This window comes from Pimephales promelas, chromosome 1, assembly GCF_988280905.1.
Source record: "Pimephales promelas chromosome 1, fPimPro1.hap1.1, whole genome shotgun sequence".
Classification (NCBI taxonomy): domain Eukaryota; kingdom Metazoa; phylum Chordata; class Actinopteri; order Cypriniformes; family Leuciscidae; genus Pimephales; species Pimephales promelas.
The window spans coordinates 34,498,596-34,522,024 of NC_142769.1; the positions used below are offsets into that span (position 1 = coordinate 34,498,596).

The window sequence follows — 23,429 nt, forward strand, 5'->3', positions numbered from 1 at the left end:
TGATGCAAGGTCAGTATCTGGGTGGGTAACACACATTTTAAGATACTCCTCTTTAAACAGAATAGTTAACAAGAGAAGAGAGAGAGATGAGCAAGAGTTGCTCATAAAAGGATATTGTGAGGCTGTGTTCAAAACCAACAAAAGACAAATAAGGGGGAACTTATCAAACAATGAAACCAGAGTCTTCTGCATTGGAGGTATGTAATCATTTTTTGTCATGTTTATTTATATATAGTATTAGTTTTAGATTCTTCTAACCCTAAACCAAACCCTCGTCCTATGTGTATTATTACTCAGTATGCTACCTAAACGTATAATTAACACGAAGATAATACCATGTTTCTGAATGTTTAGCACATTCAAGTACTCAGAGAAATGTCAAAAGCTTGGTAAAACTACTTTTAGGTGAGGACGGATTCTACACGGTGGATCTCATATTACCGTTGTAACTCTAAACTGTGTGATAAAACGCATATCTCAGTGCTGAGAGCATGTTGAACGAGGACGCCGTCGCCCCGCCCCCGTCCGGCTACTCTGTCCCTGTCTCTATTGACGACAGTAGCGCGCAGCTGCTGCCTACGTAGAGCTGGAAATCAAGTGTACGGAGCGCTGTTCATTTAACCTGCGCTCCGGGCAAACTACTTTTATTTCATATTGAAATTATTTTAGATTCGAAGAACATTCGCGGTGGGGGAAAATACATTATAGCTTAGTTTCTCACGAAATTCAAATTTTGAAAAAAAAAAAATCTTTTTCAACGCGCAAATAAAAACTATTTGGATTGTGTCCTTTTTCCGAGCGAGTTTTCGGACTTCATCATGAGTGCAGTTCTGGCCACTGAGGGCCTGTTCTTCTCCGCCTTACAGCCCAGCACCTCGGTCACTACATATGCGATCCCGACCGATGACCATCCCAGGAAGGATCACTTATCGAAAGCCAGACGCGTCCAGCAGCAGGTCCAGCAGCGCATGGCGGAGAGATCCTCATCCTCATCCAGACTCAACGCCTCTACAGGTGAATAAAAAAACCTGCTGATGATGATCCCTTATGGGTTGCTACTGTGCTCTTCACAACTCGGATAGAATTTTCAAATCATTTTAAACATTTAGTAGCTACACTACAATTTTAAACATAGGCTTACGTAGGCTACTCTAGGTAGTAACACCGTAGAAGTTTTTAATACAAAGTGGATTTAGGATGATTCTAAAGACATGAATAAAATATAATTATAAAATATAATAGGCTATAGTATATGACCTGAATAAAATGTTGGTGTTTGAAGTGTTTCTTCCTCTTTTTTGTCCTTAAAATTATAGGCTAACTAATTTGTTATATATCAGAAACACCAAGGCTCACCATACCAGTAGTTATGTATATAACATGGATAACATGACTAATTCTATTAGCCTAAATTGTGTAGTTTAAGAAAAAAACCAGAATATGAGTAAAACTTTACAGCATTCCTAGGCTATAGCTGAACTTGAACACAATAGCTCTGCACAGACTCTGAGAGAGAAGGATAGGATCTGATTTGCATCAGAATGCAAATATCTGTAGATCTTAATGTGTTAGTCACAGCCATTGCATGTTGCAGGTGTGCACACCGGCTCTCCAGCATGCCTGTTGTTTTGCTTTATATCTTGGATAATAAGAGACAAAACAAATAACTTTTGTGAGAGATCATTTTCATTCATTTTGTTTTGCATTTGGCTGAGATTGGCTGCTGGGAACCCCCTAAAAACAGGACACAAATACTTTGGAACAACTGATATCCTGATGTTTTCCTGAAAACTAGATGGTCAATTTGCCCTCAGAATGGAGTTAAAATTGTAAACGTTGCATAAGCTTGTGTGAATGGAAAATCGGCCCATTGTTCTACAATGAAACCTTGACATGATATATAGAGTCATTCAAATGCAAATGTGTAAAATGGATCACTCAGCACTTGTGATTTAGAGATGTAAGCCGTTGTGAGCAGTGTGTATGTGGATGTTTGTGGAGGAGGAGTGTAACCCGTGAGAAAGGTATCATTTTCTTCTCTGGCTTAGAAAGGCAGGTAGAAATTAGGGCAAACCTCAGTCTCCCCCCCACTCTCAAAACCCCACCCCCCACTGCTCTGTAGAGAAACTTTCTCTTGTCAAGAAGGTGGCTGAAATATAATTGAACTGATGCTTGACAGAAGTACTTAGGTCAAACATTATATTAAAAATCAAAAATTAACAGGAATACATAGGCCTACTTAAGGAATGAGTTATAGTATAGTATATCATTCTTAAAGATGAAGTATACAGCATGCAGATTATAGCAAAGTCCATTTCTTACTTAATATTTCACTAAATTGTGATGACTGATTAATATGACTAGAAAATACGTGGCTAAGTAACATTTAAATCTGGCAGAAACTCTTGCCTTTGGGATGTCTGTTAGCAAGAGGAATGTTAAGCATTTCAACTTTGACCCTATTGTTGAGCCTAATCGCAGCGAGTGACTGAGAGCTCCTATCTGGCTTATGTTAAAAAATGAGCTCGGACATGACCTTTTGAAAAGGAGACGAAATGACCAAGCTGCCGTTCTTCAGTGATTTTTCCCAAGTACAGAATGACCTACAACAGAACAAATCATTGGATTATATATTGTAATTTCTATCTTTTACATTTGTAAGATTTCTTTTGTAGTCAGCTTACACGTGAGCTCAGTTTGACCTGGTCTTTCGACTGTCGAGCACTTGGTCACACTTCCACGTCCTTTGCAGAAGAGTTTCCTGCCATTTGATTCAGAGTGTTATATCAGTATAGGGCAGTGCTATTTTAGCAGGAGACTTGAATGGGAGGATGTGAAGAATAGAGAAGAATAGAGTAAAAAAAACAGTTGTCTTGTTTTTAAGGTGCATTCACTGGCATGCTACAGACAACATGCTGCTTTGCAATTATCCTAAATAGTGCTTGCTAATAAATTATCATCAAGATTGATGCTCTGTTTCTCAGATTGTATAACCAAGATGTCAGGCAACATAGGGATTGCATGGCTTTTAATCATCCTCAGACTCATTCTAGTGATTTATTGAGCATGTGCAATAAGAATCTCACACTTTATCAATTCCAGCAGCAACAAGTTCAAGTTTAGTTGGCCTATGTGTTGTGTTGTTATTGCACTTGGGCTTATTATGGGACATTTTAAGATGTTCTAGCCACATAACATCCCTCGTAAACATTGTGGTCACGGGGCGGATTTGCTTTTTTGTTATTTATTTTATTTTTAACTTTATTTTAATTTTTTACATTTTGTAAAGTAATAAAACTAATTCTGTAGTCTAATAATGTATGTATTTAAAATCAACACCATCGTTGAAGTATTTATCAATACAGCCTGCATATCGGTAACATTAAAGAATTAATTAAGGTTGTGGAATGTACTCTTTATACTGAAAAACAGAAGGAGATGAGCAAAGACATACATGTCATGCCAAGGATCTCTAAAACAAAACAGATGTTTCAATTTTAGAAGTAATCTTCCTTAAACACTCCCTTCCACCCAATATGAAGGAATTTATCATTTAATAAACTTCTATATTTACTGGCTACCCGGGAACCATCTCAATACAGTGGGCTTCAAAGGTCTGAAATAGTGCCAGTTCAAGGAAATGCTGACTTTTAAAAAGAGTTTAGTCGCAGTTAATCAAGATAAAGACAGCTTTCGTCAGGTCTTGAACCTTTGCACATTCTTGCCAAGACTTTAATTTGGACGTTTGTGTTTCCTGTCAGACTTCCCACGGACAGATTAGAAAGTTCAGTGGAAACAGGAATTAGCGAGACATTTCAATGTGAAAATGTTTTACGATAAGAGAGTTTGAGGAGATAATGAGGCTAATTAACAATCTTTAAACCTTTTAAATGAATGTGGAAATGCAGATCACAGCATTTTCTGCATTATTATTGTCAAAATATAATAGCTCTTCTTAACGAAGCACTTATAATAGTCTTATAAGATTGCAGAATTGAATAAAGATATTAAGATGCATGGTTAACACTCTTTAGTCTAATAAGTTCAGTATTTTTTATTCTTCACAAAACATTGTAAAGATGTGCCAAAGTCAATCTGATCTTTTCATCTATTGAGCAACATCCTCTGACATGGAGCTTCGGCTGAAATTCATCTTTCCTCTGGGAGGAGCAATATATGGTTGACCTCATCTTCCAGTCAGCACACAAACTGAAGCTATTCCACTCCTCTGAACCCAGTCTGATGGGTTTGTTGCTTGTCCTTATATCCAGTGGTACTGGAATGGATCTGTTTCTTACTGTCTAACTGCTTTATCATGAGGTTATTTCGTACAGGGATCAACCGCTCAAGTTCTTTTTTTGTTTGTGTACAAAAGTCTGTGTACAGAGGAAAGAAAGAGAACAAGACAATATAGAACATAAAATAATGAGATTAGAGCACTGAAGTACCTCCAAAAAATAAGACAAAGGACCACCCTATGACGTCATCCTCTTTTCCCTCTGTTTCATTCTTTTACGGTGTGATTGCTATAGCAGACTTCCCCTCTCACCCATGAAATAATTTCCTCTCAGCATGTTTTGGAGACTTAAACCTAATGCATTTTCACATCTATTAGATGTGAACAACTAATCAGCACTGTTTGCAACAGACTGGGTTGAGAATCCAAGCACTGATAGAAATCTGATCTGATCTCTTAAAATTTGCTGAAGCACAAAGTCAGAGAGCTGAATGGCAAACAAAGATCAGGTGACACCATTGGGTCTTGTGTCACTTTTGACCAATGTAATGCTTTGGAAGAAATCCCCCCCCCCCCAAAAAAAACATTTTCTGTGGAACATACATTGTTTGAACATTTTACTTAATGGTCCTCTTTTCTAGAATTTAATGGCCACTCATCCACTGTGAGATACCAATCCAAAAGCCCTGCATTCAGTTCCAAGTCTCTTATCTACAATGGCAACAGAACAATGGCGGTAAGTGTGACCACATTCACAGCATTGTCAATTGCATCCTCACTCATTTGAAACAATAATATTAAAGGGTTAGTTCACCCAAAAATGAAAATTCTGTCAGTATTTACTCACCCTCACGTTGTTCCAAACCTCTATGTGTTTATTTGTTCTGCTGTACACAAAGGAAGATATTTTTGGAAGAATGTTTTAATCAAACATTTCTCATTCCCCATTGACTACCATAGTGTCACAGTCCTTCGTCTGCACCATCCTGTCTGCGTCTCCAGCACTACACTTCCCATGATCCTCTCGTCTGCACACCTGAACTCACTCCCTCATCAGCCTCCCGTTCAGCGTCCTGTTCATCTGTATCACCTGTCTTCACCTCATTAACCCTGATTCCTCTGTGTATTTAGTTTCCTCTGTTTCATTCTGTCCTTGTCGGTCAATGTTGAATGTTGCGTTGTATATCCCGTCTTCCTGCCTGTTTCTGGAATTAAATGTCTCTTATCGAGATTCTGATCTCCGCCTGTTCTTCTGCCTGAACCCGCACCGTGACAGATTGACCGACCCAAAACCTTGACAGCATGGGACTTCTCCTCACCCCAGCTCTCACCACCCTCAACCTATTTCAGGACGGACGCTCATCTGAGGAGTATGTCAGCAGGTTCCTGGAGCTCTCTGCTGGGGTAAGTTGGTCAGATGACGTCCTAAAGTCAGTCTTTTGGTTGGGTTTGGACGATCGTCTGTACCAGCAAGCCCCAGCAGCAGCGTTTCCAGGAACCTTCGCCGAATACCTGGACTATGTGTTGTGGTTGAGTGGGTCAGCCTTCACCGTTGGTGAGGCTGAAGATGACAGCACCACTCAACCACACACACCCACCATCATCACCACACCTGCCATCATCCCCTCTCCGCTAGTTCCGTCTAGCCTCTCAGAGCCCGAGCTATCTTCTTCGCTGGTTCCGTCCAGCCCCGTCCAGCCCGCTCCAGAGACCGTCCAGCCCGCCCCAGAGACCGTCCAGCCAGCGCCAGAGACCGTCCAGCCAGCGCCAGAGACCGTCCAGCCAGCGCCAGAGACCGTCCAGCCAGCGCCAGAGACCGTCCAGCCAGCGCCAGAGACCGTCCAGCCAGCGCCAGAGACCGTCCAGCCAGCGCCAGAGACCGTCCAGCCAGCGCCAGAGACCGTCCAGCCAGCGCCCGAGACCGTCCAGCCAGCGCCCGAGACCGTCCAGCCAGAGCCAGAGCCCGAGACCGTCCAGCCAGAGCCAGAGCCCGAGACCGTCCAGCCAGAGCCAGAGCCCGAGACCGTCCAGCCAGAGCCAGAGCCCGAGACCGTCCAGCCAGAGCCAGAGCCCGAGACCGTCCAGCCAGAGCCAGAGCCCGAGACCGTCCAGCCAGAGCCAGAGCCCGAGACCGTCCAGCCAGAGCCAGAGCCCGAGACCGTCCAGCCAGAGCCAGAGCCAGAGCCCGAGACCGTCCAGCCAGAGCCAGAGCCCGAGACCGTCCAGCCAGAGCCAGAGCCCGAGACCGTCCAGCCAGAGCCAGAGCCCGAGACCGTCCAGCCAGAGCCAGAGCCCGAGACCGTCCAGCCAGAGCCAGAGCCCGAGACCGTCCAGCCAGAGCCAGAGCCCGAGACCGTCCAGCCAGAGCCAGAGCCCGAGACCGTCCAGCCAGAGCCAGAGCCCGAGACCGTCCAGCCAGAGCCAGAGCCCGAGACCAGGATCCCACCCAGCCTCCCTCTCCCGCCTCCTCTCATCTGTCCTCCCTCTGCTCTCCTGCCCTTCAGCTCCCCTGACCCAGCCTGGTCCTTGGATCCCCGGTCTTCGCTTCACACCTCCTCCTCTGAGACACTTCCTCGGCCCTCTGTCCCATCAGCTCCCCCGTGGCTCCTACCTCCCTCAGCTCCTCCATGGCCCCTCAGTCCACCAGCTCGGCCAGGCTCCCTCGACCCTCCGGACTCCCTTCGCTCCCTCGGCATCCTCCCTTCACCTTGGGACTTCCTTCCTCTGGCTCCGCCCCGTCAGGTCACCCCCCCGGTTCTGTCGGACTCCTCACTCCCTCCAGTCACCCGTCAGCCCTCACTCCCTCTGACCTCACCGTGTCCCTCTGTGCCCCTGTCGTCACTTCCGTCACCTGAGCCTGCGGTGTCACCATGTTCCCTCGGTCCCTCCTCAGCACCCATTGTCGTCTGTCCCTCAGCTACACCCTGGTCTCCTCTCCCATCCGCTCCGCCTCTGTCAGTCGGCCCCCTGGTGTTGCCAGCCCCACTACCATCGGCTCCACCAGGGGTCCTCCCTCCAGCTGCTCCGCCCTGGTCTCGCCCTCATCATGCTCCGCCCTGGTCTCGCCCTCATCATGCTCCGCCCTGGTCTCGCCCTCAGCCTGCTCCGCCCTGGTCTCACCCTCAGCCTGCTCCGCCCTGGTCTCGCCCTCAGCCTGCTCCGCCCTGGTCTCGCCCTCAGCCTGCTCCGCCCTGGCCACGCCCTCAGCCTGCTCCGCCCTGGCCACGCCCTCAGCCTGCTCCGCCCTGGCCACGCCCCGCCCAGCCCCCAGTTCGTCCCCCCTCCTTCCTCTGTTATGCGGCGTGAGGTCACGCCTCCCGGGAGGGGGGAGTTCTGTCACAGTCCTTCGTCTGCACCATCCTGTCTGCGTCTCCAGCACTACACTTCCCATGATCCTCTCGTCTGCACACCTGAACTCACTCCCTCATCAGCCTCCCGTTCAGCGTCCTGTTCATCTGTATCACCTGTCTTCACCTCATTAACCCTGATTCCTCTGTGTATTTAGTTTCCTCTGTTTCATTCTGTCCTTGTCGGTCAATGTTGAATGTTGCGTTGTATATCCCGTCTTCCTGCCTGTTTCTGGAATTAAATGTCTCTTATCGAGATTCTGATCTCCGCCTGTTCTTCTGCCTGAACCCGCACCGTGACACATAGTAGGAAAAAGTACATACTGGTAGTCAATGGGGAATGAGATCTGTTTGATTAAAACATCCTTCCAAATATCTTCCTTTGTGTTCAGCAGTACAAATAAACAGGTTTGGAACAACATGAGGGTGAGTAAATACTGACAGAATTTTCATTTTTGGGTGAACTAACCCTTTAAAGTTTGTTTTAGCAATGGATTGCATGCAACATTTCAAATCAAGACCCAGTGGTAATACTTCCATTTCATGTCAAGGTCCAATTTGAAAAGAACTGAGTTAAAGCCTTTAAGAAATCACATTGTTAATTTCAATTGGCAAGTTTTTTTCATTTTACCAAATGTTTCACAGATAGCACTCTTAAAATCACATCCGAACTGATGAATGTTTTTTGGATTAATTTACCAAGTCCACAATCCCTTGACAATGACACTCTGTGTGGCTGCACCCTGCACACACAATGATGCGGTATTTTGCGTTCTCCTGTGGGAGCTGTGTTTAGAAAGTGAAGTGCAATTCTAGCAAGCTACGGAATTGAGCTAGGGAGCCCAAAGTGCATCTGAAACATTCCTAACCAAAGACCTCATGTGCCAAATGGTAGACCGAAGGCTGTTACGTTACTCCTTCTGTGAGATAGCAGTGAGCCTGCAAGAAGAGTTAGCATGTACTTAATCACTCATATCAGACACAAAATGTTGCTTTTGTATAATTTTGATATTCATATGACTTGCTTTTACACAGACGCCCCGACTGTCTCAGCACGCTGGGGAATTTTCCTCTCGCTCTGTGGTAGAAATGGGCACTCAGAAAAGAATCAGCCATGGTGTGCCCATTCCCGCCGTAGTGGGCCGCCCGTACATGTACCACGATGATTCACATCTGAGTGGCTCTTACAACCAGATGCAAACATCAGAAATGAGGACACTGAATCGGAATGAGCAGGAGATGGCAGCAATGGCCGGGCTTACGTTGCAACGGCAACCATCTCCTGTGGCGAATTGGGTGCCGTCCTATGGCCACAGCCCCTCACCCAATACGGTGCACAGGCAACGCACCCTCAGTGGGACCCTGGCACGGGACGGTTTCAACACAGGATGGAGGGAGGCAGAGTTGGCTAATCAATATTCATTTAAAGGCCCTTCCCACCGGACCATCAACCGCATAAATAATCGTCAAGTGCAGCAGCAACAGCAGCAAAGGCTGAGCGGCAGCTCAATGCAGTGGCAACAGATGTCCACTGGGGGCGCCAGTCTGATGGGTGCTGGGCAATATCAGAGCACCATGAAGAGAGCAGGTTCTGTGCATAGTATGAAGAGCGTCGGTCGCGGTGTGGACGTTTATGATGGATTTGAAACCGCGGATGCTCTTGGCGGGTAATATGAAATTATCTTTCCACTACAAAAAAGCTGTAAATCTCCATTTAGCTATATTCTCATGCTGGGTCTACATAATTCTTGATATATTTGTCCATTAAGGACTCAAGGTTAATAGTTATACAACACAGAAGCATCATACAATGCAGTTCATATCATAACTTTTGTTTAACACTTGATACAACATCAAATAGTACATCTTAAACACATTCACTGCCGTTCAAAAGTTTGGGACCGTTATGATTTTTAAAAAAAAAGTTTTTATGTATTTGTATAAAAACAGACCACGGAAACAGTTAATATTTTTGTGGTAACTGTGATACATTTTTTTTGTATTTCAAGAACAGTATTTATTTAAAATTTAAATCTTTTGTAACAGTGTAAAGATCCTTGCTGAATAAGAGTGTTTCTTCCTCTTACTTACCCAAACTTTTGAATATTAGTGTATTAAACTTATATATTAAATATTATGTTTTTGTTTAAACATATTAATGTAGGGCTGTGAAACGATTAATCGCGATTAATCGCATACTAAATAAAAGTTTGTGTTTTCATAATATATATAATACATGCAAATATTTCTGAAATATATACATGTATGTGTGTGTATTTATATATACAAAATAATTATACACAGTACACACGCATGCATGTATAAGAAATATTTGCATGTATATACTGGATATACAGTATGTTTATATATAGCCTAATTTATATTAAATATAATTTTTTTTTATATAAATAACACATTTATCTGAAATATATACAAGTACATATGTGTCTATTTATATATACAAAATAATTATACACAGTACACACATATATATATATATATATATATATATATATATATATAACTTTAATTTTGGATGCGATTAATCGCGATTAATCGTTTCACTGCCCTATATTAATGTAGGACTTGTTTCAAGTATAATATATTTTTTTATATATCTTTCCATTTTATTTGTGTGAATGAGCAGAATCCATAACCTGGACATGGCCACAGCTGTCAGTTACCTCTCTTCCACTGACGTTGCAATGCAGATGTTGGGAGCAGCCTACATACAGCATCAGTGTTACCACAGCAATGAAGCCAAGACCATGGTAAAAACAAACACAAACATTATATTAGTTCAGCAATAAACATGTGAAACAATGGACACAATGGAAATAACACATACGATGGAAGAACTCAGGATAATTTTGACTTCAGTCAACAACAAAGTGGGATTGCATTTAAAATTTTGTGTTTTAAACAGTGTCGAATTTTCTGGTACCTTGGACTCCAACCAGGGCACAATTTGCGTGTGTTGCACATAACAACCTTTAGTCCAGGGCAGCAACAGAGCTCTGTTTGGACAAGATTAGAGGGTGTACACGCAGGATGTGTTCTTCCTTTCAAAAACAGCCGGATGAAGTGCATGCGACAGGAACAGAATGCCGGGGTCTAGTGACGTGTTTTTTGAACTATAATCAGTCTCAAAAAAGTGCAAAGTTCATGCCGCGAGACCCTGAAGGAACAGACATGATCAGTGACAAAAGACTGATACATAAGTACAATAAAACGTCTTTTAAAAAATAGCGCAGGTGCAAACTTCGCCCCAAGTAGTTGGATGATTTGTCTTTTGAGTGGTCGAGTAGACAAAATTACTGAAACTTTTTTCCAACACAGAATAGAAAATAAAAATGTAATTGCGACTTATTATTTTATTTAAAAAATGTACTTTATTTGTCACTATTCCAAGATTATTAGGCCTACTCACAATTCTGAGAAAAAAATTCTGATTGTGAGAAATAAAATCAGAATTTCTAAATATTAGGGCTGTCAAACAATTAATCGCGATTAATCGCATCCAAAATAAAAGTTTGTGTTTACATAATATATGAAAAAATATTATTTATTCATAAAATATTTATATTTATATATAATATAAATTCTATATAAATCTATATACAGCATATACATGAAAATATATCTTAAATATACAAGCATGAGTGTATATATACAGTATATATAAAATAATTATACACAGTGCACCCACATATATTATGTAAACAGAAACTTTTATTTTGGATGTGATTAATTGTTTGACAGCCCTACTAAATATAAACTAGCAATTGCAAGTTTATATCTCACATTTCTTTATTTCTTGCAATTCCAAGAATATAACTTGCAATAATGAGGAAAAAGTCAATATCTCACAATTATATATATAAAAAAAAGATTCCATACAAAATGACAAAATCCATTTTAAAGTCTATAAAAATAAACCATGTTTTTTTTTTTTTTTTTTTTTTTTTAAAGAGACAGCTTTAAAAAAAATAGAATGCAGCAGCTTGCCTGTTGACGGGTACACGAAAGCGGGAACACATTACGCTGTTCTTCTCTCCTCTCTTCACTGGTTGTCTGTCCATTTTAGAATTAATTTTAAGATTTTGATGTTTGTTTTCAAATCTCTTAATGGTCTTGCACCTAAGTATCTGTCTGAACTGATCAAGCAATATGCTCCGTCAAGAGCTCTTAGGTCTGCTGACCATTTGCTTTTAGTTGTCCCATGGGGAAAGCTGAAGAGCAGGGGCGAAAGAGCATCAAACACTTGCTGTTTTAAAATCTAGTCTTAAAACCTATTACTACAGTTTGACATTTGATGACATTTTCAAACTATGTGAGAGTTGTTTTATTGCTTGTATTTTTGTGGTGTTGATTGTTTGTATCATTGATATAGGATATACGTGTTAAACACTTGCTTTTTAAACACATGCTTTATAAATAAACTTTGAATTTTAATTTAAAAAAAGTAAATTATGTAAAGTTTGGCTAAAAAAGTCAAAACTTAGATGTCAGCAAAATATGTTTTTGTATAGCTGATTGAGCAGGGTCAAGCTCTCTAGGATAAGCTGTTTTTTCTTCACTATTGCTATATTTTATACTCAAGCCAGATGGAGAGAATACCTTCACCCTGTCCTTAATCTTTATCCTGAACCTCAGGGAGCAGAACATTCCGCCCGAGAGCACATCATGGCAAAACATAGACAGATGTCCGAGCAGGTTGCCATGTTGGGCTGAAAAAGTGTTGTTGAATAGATTAACTATATTTGTCTGCTAAGTGTGAAGTACAGAAATTGGGATTCAGAGACCCGAGGGATCATTTAGGAATCAATATAATTAATGAACTGGTTAAAAAATGATTTTTATTTCTCGCTGAAATAAACTAGATGTTTTTATTCTCGCACAGGTGCGCAGTTTGAAGGGCATTTCAGCATTAGTACAGCTGTTCAGCAGTGAGAACCAGGAGGTGCAGCGCTATGCGACGGGTGCTACACGCAACCTCATCTATGAGAATATGGACAACAAGACAGCCCTTATCGAAGCTGGTGGCATTAGCAAACTAGTTGGAGCTTTAAGAGAACCAGATGATGAACTACGCAAAAATATTACAGGTACATGTTTGAGTGAGTTTTTTTGTTTTTTTTTTGTTAGTTTTCTTCACATTTTGGACTATGAACTTCACTTTGGAAATAAACAGTGGCACACATTTTTTAGCTAGAAGTCCGGTGTATTTAGTAGCTTATCATTCAGTACTGATTGAGTACATTAGTAAGGTCTGGTCATTTTTAGATGACAACTTGGAGCAGATTTGTCAGTGCAGGCAGAGAGGTAAGTTAAGCAGTGAGCATATTCAAAGAAACAGAGAGAGAGAGAGTAGAAAAGAAAAGTTGTGGCTGTTATCTGGAATCACTCCAAGTCTCAGAGGCAGTGGGAAGTAGACTCCCAGAGGCCTTTGTGCTTTGTGAGCTCTGCTATCACCCCCACCCCCTCCCACACTCACACTCACTTAGTAAACAATCCTTGACATTCTTTCCTGCAGGACTCAGGGTTGCCAGATCTCTTAGTGACATTTTATGATGTGTACTCTTATCTGTGATGTGTTTAAAACCTCACAAGCTTAGTGATCTGTGTACTACTAAACATCTCCTAATGGGCAGTTTTATACATATGAGAATTTAGACTCAAACTGTTTTGTTTTTCAAAATTAATTTTAGGTCACACTTTAGATAATGGTCAAATTCTCAAAATGAACTAACTATTAACTACGACTTTTGCCCCAATAAACTCCTAATTATTGCTTATTAATAGTTAGAAAGGTAGTTGTTAAGTTTAGGTATTGGGTAGGAATGGATTGAGGGATGTAGAATATGGTCATGCAGAATGAGGCATTAATATGTGCTTGATAAGTGCTAAAAACAGTAAATATTTTAGTAATCTTGTCACAAGGACATCCAGAGTTCTTCAGAATAACACATGGAGGACGTTAAATGCCGTTTTCATATTTATTTATGTTCTCCCAAACCAGTAAAGTGCAAGCTGCTCACAGGTGCCACAGCAGGAAAAAAATTACAAAAAAAAAACAAAAAAACAACAACAACAAGTCAAGTCAAGTCACTTTTATTTATATAGCACTTTTCACAATACAAATTTGTATCAAAGCAGCTTCACAGTGAACAAAGTCAATATACCAAAAACACTAGCCTTGCATCAGGTCTAATACTTCAATCACAGTACTCAGTTGATACAGCAAAAATCACTACCACCAGTCTTTACCCTCCTGATCACTTCATTCTGTGAGAATTTATACACCTGGGTACAACCATTTCTCAGCAATAATCACATGGGGAAGTAATTAAGATCATGAACAGCTAATAAATATCAAGTAAAAATATTATGTGATCAAGTAACTCCATTTTCTTCATTAACATCAACCAATTCCCCCTCCATTCCCACCATACTTGGTATCTCCCACTTCCCATGATGCAACACAGTGCAGGTATAAAAAACATGAGAAAAGCCTATTCCAGTCTTTTGCCCAAATCAAGATGGCCACCTCCATGTATGCTGCTCCAGGTGACAATCAACAGTCTGTAACAAACTTTAAATGTCCTCAAGGTTAGTGCTCAGATGGCCAGTCTGAGACACAACAGTATAGTTGTGAATATATTTGTGTGGATAATCCATCTCTCATGTCGCTGGTACACTAAGGTAAATAAAGAATCTTTTAAAAACCAAGTATGTGTTCATGTGTTTTGTGGAAGGGCTAACAAGGGGTCACAAAGAACTGAGGGTAGCTCTGTGACAAATATGCATGCTAATACGCAACTAGTTAATAGTGAGAATTAAACACTAAACTAATTGTATTACTATTTCGACCAAACTATTTCTTATACTATGTGTAGTAGTGTCAATTATGATTTTTTTTTTGTTAAAATAGGCAGTCAAGTGTTAATATGTTCATCCCTACATGTCAGTTAATTCATTTTTTTCGTAATGAACTTAATAAACATGACTCATTAGATCATTTAATTCATAATATCAACAAAAAGTATATGGATGATATTATCCCTTTAAAGAAATGTCTTCTCCTATTAAACAAGCTTCTTGTTTTGTAGGGCTGAACAAAATATGCCATTTAGTTTTATGTAGTCTGAATGATAAAAATCCACATAAATGGCTTAGGTGGAATATTTTTATTTAAATCAATTTTTGGGATGCGACACATATGTGAGTTCATGCAAAGTATACTGTAATGAAAGATGAGATAAAAAATGTGATATAACTTAAATATAATGTATTAGTTGTTATACACCTTCAGGATGCAAATGTATGTTATATTTGTAAGTAAAAAGCTAAAGAGTACTAAATTATGAGTCTCTCTTCTGTAGGTATTTTGTGGAACCTGTCTTCTAAAGACAGTCTGAAGGAGAGACTGGCCAGAGAGAGTTTGTCTGAGCTGACGGAGAGAGTGCTTGTGCCTCTATCCGGAGGAGGAGATGCTGGTGTCATTCAACAGAGCGCGTCTGAGTCTGATATATTCTACAACACCACAGGCTGCCTCAGGTACAGCCATCACATAAACTGTACATGCCTGCATTTAAAAGCAGTCATGTTCTAATACCTGCATGCTTACCAATGCATAGCATGGTCAAAAATTAACCCAGAGCATAGGGCAAAAATGTCAAGGGGTTGTAAAATGTATCCATAATGAATGCCTCTTTTTTATCATAAAAAATAACATTATATATTGTATTTTTCATAATATCATATTATAAGGCTAGACCTGTAATGTCAGGTACTATTTGCATTATTTCTTGTTACTTTTACTTAAATAAAAATAAAAAAGAGTTAATTTCTGACACTGGTGCCCTGACATGCTGTACACACTACCACTCATATGCTTTCACTGGGTGACAATCACAAATATGAATGTTTATGGCTGGTTGCTACTGCATAGTTTGTAAAAGACATCAGACAAAGAGTACACAAAGTATCAGCTTGCCAGCTGGAAAGATTTTCTAAACCTGATTTAAATATTAAAAAAAAAAACAAATGCATGGAAAAAACAAACAAACATCTTGGCATGTTAACATAACCCATTTATATGTATTGAAAGGAACCTGAGCTCAGTGAATGAAAGAACCAGGCAGCAGATGCGGGAATCTCGGGGGCTGGTAGACTCTCTGGTCGGATACATCAAAAACTCCATACAGGAGGGGAAAGGAGAGGACAAGGTCAGGCCTGAGAATCAACATTCATATTTTGTGCTTGCTAATATTCTAGCCTTGAGCCTGCGAGTTTGCCGTTATTTACAAAGTGAAAACCCTTTTCAGGTGGCAATTAGGGAACTATTGTTATTAACTCAATAACATCAGTAGCTGTAATCTACAACATTATTTCCAAAACCATTTGAAATCCTAATTCTGTACCTATGTGTCTCTAGGGTGTAGAAAACTGTGTATGTGTCCTGCGCAACCTGTCATACCAGCTGTACTCTGAGATCCCTGCTTCAGTTCAGATGCGTTTGGAAGGACCCACTCGAGCACAGGACGTGCGGCACAATGACCCCATCGGCTGCTTCACACCGCAGAGCCAGAAAGCAAAAGATGTCAGTCAATCTTCCACTCTGGCTTTTATATGTATAAGCAATATTATTCTCCTCACAAATGATCTATTTTATATTATTCATATATGATTATTTCTAAATAAAATAATACAGTATAGTGATAATAATAAATGCTATTTTTCAAAGTTTGTGGTCAGAAGAAGTCTCTTATGCTCATCAAGGCTTCATTTATATGATCAGAAATACTGTAAAAAATATAAATTTAATTCAAAGCAACCTTTTCTAATTTTAAATGTATTCATGTCTTCAGTGTCACATGATCCGACAGAAATCATTCTAATATGCTGATTGGGTGAATCATTTCAAGATTCTTTGATCAATAGAAAGTTCAAAAGAACAGCATTTATTTGAAATAGAAATCTTTTAAACATTATTTATAAATGTCTTTACTGTCACATTTGTTTAATTTAATCATTTACTTGATGAATAAAAATATTATTTTTTCTCTTTCCAAAAAGAAAAAAAAATCGCGTTGACCCAAAACTTTTGAATGGCTGTGCTGCATTATTGTGGAAACCATAATCCTTTTTTTTTTTTCAGGATTAGAAAGTTCAGATAAATTTATTTTGCATCAATGTAAAAGTATTTACTGTCACTCTTTGATCAATTTAATGCATCCTTACTGAATAAAAGTATTCATTTCTTTTAAAAAGAAAAAAAAAACACACTGACCCCAAACTGTTGAGCATTAGTGTGGTTCTGTTTTCTCAGCATTGTGCTTAAAGAGATACTATAGTTCATCTAGTAGACTCCCTGCTGTCTGTCTTTAATGAATTTATAATGTGTCTCTTTAGAGGAATCAAGAGCTGTCCACCTTCACTGAAGTGGCAAGAGTCCCTAAAGGAGCAGAGTGGCTGTGGCACCCTCAGATAGTCGGCCTGTACAACCGCATCCTGCAGAGCTGCGAGTCGAGCACAGCCACGCGCGAGGCAGCAGCGGGAGCCCTGCAGAACATCACGGCGGGCGACAGCAGGGTGAGATACCAGACCTGATGTGATCATATTCCATATCATAATCTCTTTTGTAGCTGCGTCTGTCACTTGTTATCGCTCTTAGTGTTAATTGTAAAGGTCAGTGTGTTCTTCAACTCTCCTACTTATTCCATCTGTATGTACCTTTATCTTTGTTTTTCCATTGCTCTAATTTCTCTCCATCCCCCTTTCTTTGTGTCTGGACGTCTAACTAATTGTTATCATTCTCTCTTGTTTTCCTTCACTCACCATTTTCCTTTGTTCTCTCTTAGTGGGCCTCTGTGTTGAGTCGTGTGGCGCTGGAGCAGGAGCGGATGTTGCCGGTGATTCTTGACCTGTTGCGAAGCCCCACAGACGCTGAGCTCCGTTCTCTCACGGGTCTGCTGAGGAACCTCTCCCGACACTGCAAAAACAAAGCTGATATGGGTTAGAGAATGACTTTCTGTCCCAGCTCTCTGTCTTTAATTATGTTTCAATATGTAAGAAAAAAAATCCCTGCCAAGATTTCAACATTCTGGCAAAGAAAATGTCTCGATCAACCAACATAACGTTAAACACACTCGGAAAACTACTAAACTTCCCTTCTCACTGCCCATTGTTCACCCCCACCTTAGACCGATTACTTAGACATTTTTAGTCCCACACATTCTTCTCAGTTCCCATCAGACTCATACTTGTATCATTCCCAATATTCGCTGAACTGCCGCCCATTCTTCCCCACCCTGACCTCAGCTCTCTGCTTCACTATAATTCACCCCCGCTGGGCCACAGGGCGCCTCCTACATCAAACTACACATACATCAATCACTCTTTCACTTTTTGTTTGTGTAATTCCAGCTAAATTTGTTTTTGCTTCCTATCCCTAGCTACCAAAGTGGTGAATATTCTGGTGAACAAACTCCCAAGTGATGGTCATCAGAAAGAACCTTCCAGTGACGTGGTGGTCAACATCTGTGGGGTTCTCAACAATCTGGTTACAGGAAGCTCTCTAGCTGCAAGAGATATCACTTACTTTGATGGACTACCCAAGCTGGTCAGCATTAAGACATCTCATGACAATAGGTGAAACGGCTTTACTTCATTCTTTAATATTTCGATGTTTCACTTGAAAACAAAACCATTATAATTTCTCTTTTATTCTGAACTAAAAAAGTGAAAGGTTTATTCAGGAAGGATGCGTTAAATTGATCAAATGTGACAATAAATACATCTATAATGACACAAAATATTCATCTTTCTATTTATCAAAGAATCCTGAAGAAAATGTTTTACAGTTTCCACAAAAGAAACATTGATGATAATAATAATAGATGTGTCTTGAGCAGCAAATCGACATATTAGATTTCTGACAGATCATGTGACACTGAAGGAGTAATGATGCTGCAAATGTCATGACAGGAATAAATTACATTTTAAAGTATATTAGAATAAAAACAATGTATTTTAATTTGTAATACATTTTTTTTCTTCAATACATAAAGTTTTTTGTAACAAAGTTAGGAGTCAGCACAAGAGGAAGCCTGTATAAAAATAGCCTTCCCTCACCTCTGTCCCATGACGGTTTCACAACATCCCTCCACCACCCCATCACCTCACTCTTGGCTGGTTTCTATCTCAGTAAAAGGGGGAGTACTCTAGGTTCAGGCCAAATTTCGAGCTCTGAGCCCTCTCTCGGAAAGCACCCAAATACGCATACATCCGATTTCATGTACGTGTGAAATGCAGTCTTGGTGAGCATAAGAGACTCATTTCATAAACAAAAAAAAAAACTAAAATCTTACCAACCCCTTTTAATAGTACTTTTAATAGATAGTGTACCTTTTTTGAAGAGCTTGTCACTAATATAAAATGCTTTAGTTTGTAGGGAAAATACTAAAAAAAAAAAAAAAAATTCCAGCTAAAATAGACCATATAATACAAGCTACACTGTTTGTGATATGTAAATTTACTGCGATGGGGTTGAAACAATTTTATTAAATTTTAGGATTAAGCTTAAGGTTAGCAACGATAAACTTTGTAATCACTAATCACATATTCAGAATGTGTCAGAATTGGCTTTATGTACAGCTGCACTACATCCTGAACTTAAGCCAGCTCCTTGTTTCCTGTCCTGGACAAATTGATTAATCCAGGTGTGCTGACCTCAGTAGTCACGGCAACAATAATCAGACACACCTGAATTAATCAAGTTTGGCCAAAAATGGCAGACAGGAAACAAGGAGCTGGCTTTAATGCTGCGTCCACGTGCTATGGAAAGTACGTGCTATTTTCCACTTGTGAACTGGTATTTACCAGTGTGTTGCGTGCGTTCAAGTGCTTTTGTTGTCGTAATGTGGTAAAAAGATGGAGATCCAGACCTGTTATTTAGCTAAAACTATTTTAGATTGCTAGAATGTTTATGGTGCTTACAGTCCTATTACTTTAGAGCTTAGGTAAGAAAGCATGATTTCTTTAAATTTCAGATGTAACCCAACTGATATGATAAGAAATCATTTTTTTCAGCCCGTTCTCATTCTTTAGCGTCACATAGAACGCTATATGCAAAAACGGCGCTATACTAAGCACATGGCACCCTTTATCGTTAATATAACACGCGAACCCAAGACGTCATAAATCCTTTAGCGTGAATATGACACGCACCCTACCCCACACCTAAACTTAGCCCTCACAGCGCGTGTTATATTAACGATAACGGGTGCCATGTGCTTAGTATAGCGCCGTTTTTGCATATAGCGTTCTATATGACCTTAAAGGATGAGAATGCGTTGTTTTTTCAGCCACTCTGAATGACCTGTTTGTATTGGACCTCACCTACCAGCTCTCACAGCACTACTGTTGTAATATAGCCTACATGCTGTTTCATTATTTAGCTGTTTAATTAAGAGTACAATGTCCTAGCATTGCTTCTCATGTTTCTCCCTTCTTATTCTGTCTCAGTCCTGGGAAGCTGAAAGCAGCTAGGGCCGCCTCTACGGTTCTGTCCAACATGTTTCAGTACAGCAAACTTCACAGAGACTACAAACAGGTGAGTCTCAGTATAAAACCCAGCTAAAAGCACAAATGAATGTGTTACTGTTCAGAGTTGCCTGTAATAAGCGTGCGACAAAAGGCCTGTTCTCTGTAATCTGATATGAAAATGGATACCTTACTTTTATACAGACTTTGCACTGATGGGTATTGTGTGCATTTGCTTACTGAGTATCGGCCTGCTTGGCCAATGGTCAGTTATTTTATTATGTCAAGTCAATAAATATGGGTGGTTACAGTGCGTGAATAGCTCCTTAAGGATACTGTAAAGTTGTCTAATTGCCCATTACTGTGCTCTCCTATGTGATATCAGCTGTGTTGTTCAGTTATATAACTGAACTGAAATAATATTTACCCACAACCCGTTACTGATTACCAGACTTGACTTTAACTAAAGAAAATATATTGTCTTTTCTGTTTTTTCTTAAATTACATTGCTGAATATTTACAACGAAATGAATTTACTCAGGAAGCATGGCAAGCAAAGCAAACTACCAAAAACCGCTGACAAAAGCAACTGTTTAACACTTGAGCTGAACACAAGATGCAGTTAAATTGATTTTGAACTCACCTAAAGCCGTTTTGTTGAAGTACAGTATGATGTCCAAATCTAAAATGAATATAACAATAATAAGTCTGTGAATTAATGTACAGAAAACAATGACTCAAATTTGTGTCATTGTGATCAGAATACAAGTACAGATTTTGTTTAAACATGTGGGCTTATGCAGAAAACAAAGTGAGATACAGTTCTCCTCATAGATAGAGCAGTGGCTCAAACTAAACTTTTGAATGCCAAGTACCTCACGAAGTGTACAATCCAGTGATGTATTCTTCTTCAGAAGCGCTCATTGTTAGAGGCCTGTACTTTGTTTTTAAAGAGGCCATATTTCACCAGCTCTTGCCATTTTTATGGTCACTGTGAATCAAATGGTCAGTAAATGGACTGTGGGCGGTCCATGGACTTACTGAGGCCCAGACTAGTTTTAAAGTCTGTTGTCTGTGGTGTTCAAAATGGCGTTGGTCAAATCAGTGGCCCATGTGGAATGTGACAGTGAAATGCTGTCCTTACTTTTTGATCAAAGTTTGGGGCAACTTTCGTTCCTTTCCATCATCTAGATATAATTTACCAATATACAGTATTTCTTTATATGACAATAACCTTTTACAATTAGACTATTTTAGACTAATTAAGAATTAATTTCTCTTTTTCTATTTTCAATTTTACAGAAAGGGTTCACAAGACGAGATTTCAATGATGCGGCGCTGTAATCTGCGTCCATGACTCAATGCTAAACTCAGTGGACAAGATGGCATTTAACATCTATGGGATTTTACGTCACCACCAAAGTAAATGCAACCAGCCTGTTAATCTCAAACACACACACATTGTGACCTGTCGCGGAGAGAGTGAATTCTAAAGTTTTTACTAGTGACTAGAGTATACATTTTAGTTAACAGCACCCTTAAAGTATTACAACATGCCAGCGATGTTGAGGAAGGTTTGCGGATCACTTAGTCTAACAGACAGGCTGAGATGCTTGTGTGTGTGTGTGAGTGTGTGTGTCATAAACCTCAAGCCTGTTTGAGAGAAGACATTAATTACATTCTGTGGCAACACGTCAAAGTCAAAGACTAATTCATCTTCATCAGACTTGTTTTTTTTTTTACATAGATTTGAAGTTGAATTTATATATATATATATATATATATATATATATATATATATATATAAATTCATAGTTCACAGACTGAGCAAGGGAGACTGAAGTGGACTGTGAACTAAAATGCTGTAGTTAGTTTACAACTAAAGAAACAGATTTGCTGGCTTTGCAATAAATATTGGCAATTTTTGCTTTTCATGTAACATTGCTGCAGGCTTTTGCGGTAACCTGTTACAGCTATAATAGCCTTGGATTTTGAGTGCAAATGAGCTTACAAATGACATTACACATGAAATAAACCTTTGAAGCAAAGTATCTTATTAAAGCCTTACTCTGAAAGCACAAATACACACCCATTGCCATTGGAAACAGATAGAAATGCAACTTTAAAAATGTATTGTATAACAAAAGAATTTGTGTGCCACTTGTAAATATTAAATAGGAAACTCTATTTCACTAAACTCTAGGTATTACATATCTTGACATCTTTTTTTCTTTTCTTTTTTTTCAAGTTTGATGTCAATATAAATTATTAATATTATCACCCAAATTTAACTCCTGAACAGATTGGCTTTTAGTTTTGTGTGATTTAATGTACTTCATCTCCCAACGCACAATCAAAATGGTTCTGATGGTTATTATTAATAAAGAGGGTCATGAATGTTGAACAGTATACACTCTCCAGAAAAAGAACTGACACAAAAAGTCTTGTGAAATACATGTTCAACTATTTTCCTTTCTTTTTCAGGGGTAGGTTTCTTGAGGCCAATGACTGATAGATTAGAATGCATTATGGGTCAGTGTACAACTGTTGTGGCCTTTAGTTGAGTGCATGGGAACATGCTGAGCAACCACTGACCAAAAAACGCTCTCTCTTCATTATAAAGACGGAATTGTAAAATGCTGAAAAAGAGCTTTGGCCTAACTGGATGAAGAGAGGGATATGAGTAGAGTGCAATGTTTGTTTTTAAAACATCTTCTGCCCAGAGAAATGGTTCTGACTGTTTACTCTCTAAATACTAAAGACAAAAAAAATATTTTTTTTCAAAAATAGAAGTAAAATCCAAGACAGTTTATCCACAAGAGAAAAAAAAGATAATTAAAAAGGAAGATTAAGACCTTTAATGTTAGCAAATTATAAAGGCAATCCACATTTTATGCATATCTGGTTTGCGTGGTGTGAGCCAAGTATGTTTGGCTGAAAGAAAAGTCCAACGCAGCCACAGAAATATGCACACATGATATTACTCAGTTCCCCATATGTGGCCCAGCAACACTTAGAGGAAGCATTTCTATCAGGCAAGACACAGCCAGCAAGACTATCATTTCTTTAAAAAATTAAAAATAAAATGCATGCTCTCGAACACAAGATTCACAGCTGCCTCATCTGAAAACAGATAATCTTCCTTATTGTGAAAAATAAATATACCACAGTGTATTTGAAATAATTTATTTATTTTTTTATTTTTTATTTTTTTCGGTATACTAAATTGATATACTTAAGTCTGTTAAATTGAAATAACTAATTCTGTACTTAATGCACTTTAGTTATCCAGAAAT

General features: G+C 39.5%; 1 protein-coding gene across 2 annotated transcripts; it reads left to right on the top strand.

The window, feature by feature from the left end:
- The first annotated feature begins 42 nt into the window (after positions 1–42).
- Positions 43–22,542, top strand: pkp3b (plakophilin 3b). 2 transcript variants are annotated; one of them, XM_039657040.2, is made up of 14 exons: positions 43–197; positions 867–1,014; positions 4,879–4,973; positions 8,620–9,251; positions 10,232–10,355; positions 12,488–12,692; positions 14,970–15,144; positions 15,698–15,815; positions 16,025–16,189; positions 17,002–17,181; positions 17,451–17,604; positions 18,045–18,240; positions 20,116–20,203; positions 21,436–22,542. In XM_039657040.2, exons 1-14 carry the CDS (start codon positions 171–173, stop codon positions 21,475–21,477), a joined length of 2,349 nt encoding a protein of 782 aa, XP_039512974.2. In that variant the 5' UTR covers positions 43–170; the 3' UTR covers positions 21,478–22,542. The 2 variants fall into 2 exon arrangements, with proteins under 2 accessions (XP_039512974.2, XP_039512969.2); XM_039657035.2 differs by lacking the exon at positions 43–197 and having other exon boundaries at positions 568–1,014.
- The last annotated feature ends 887 nt before the right edge of the window (positions 22,543–23,429 follow it).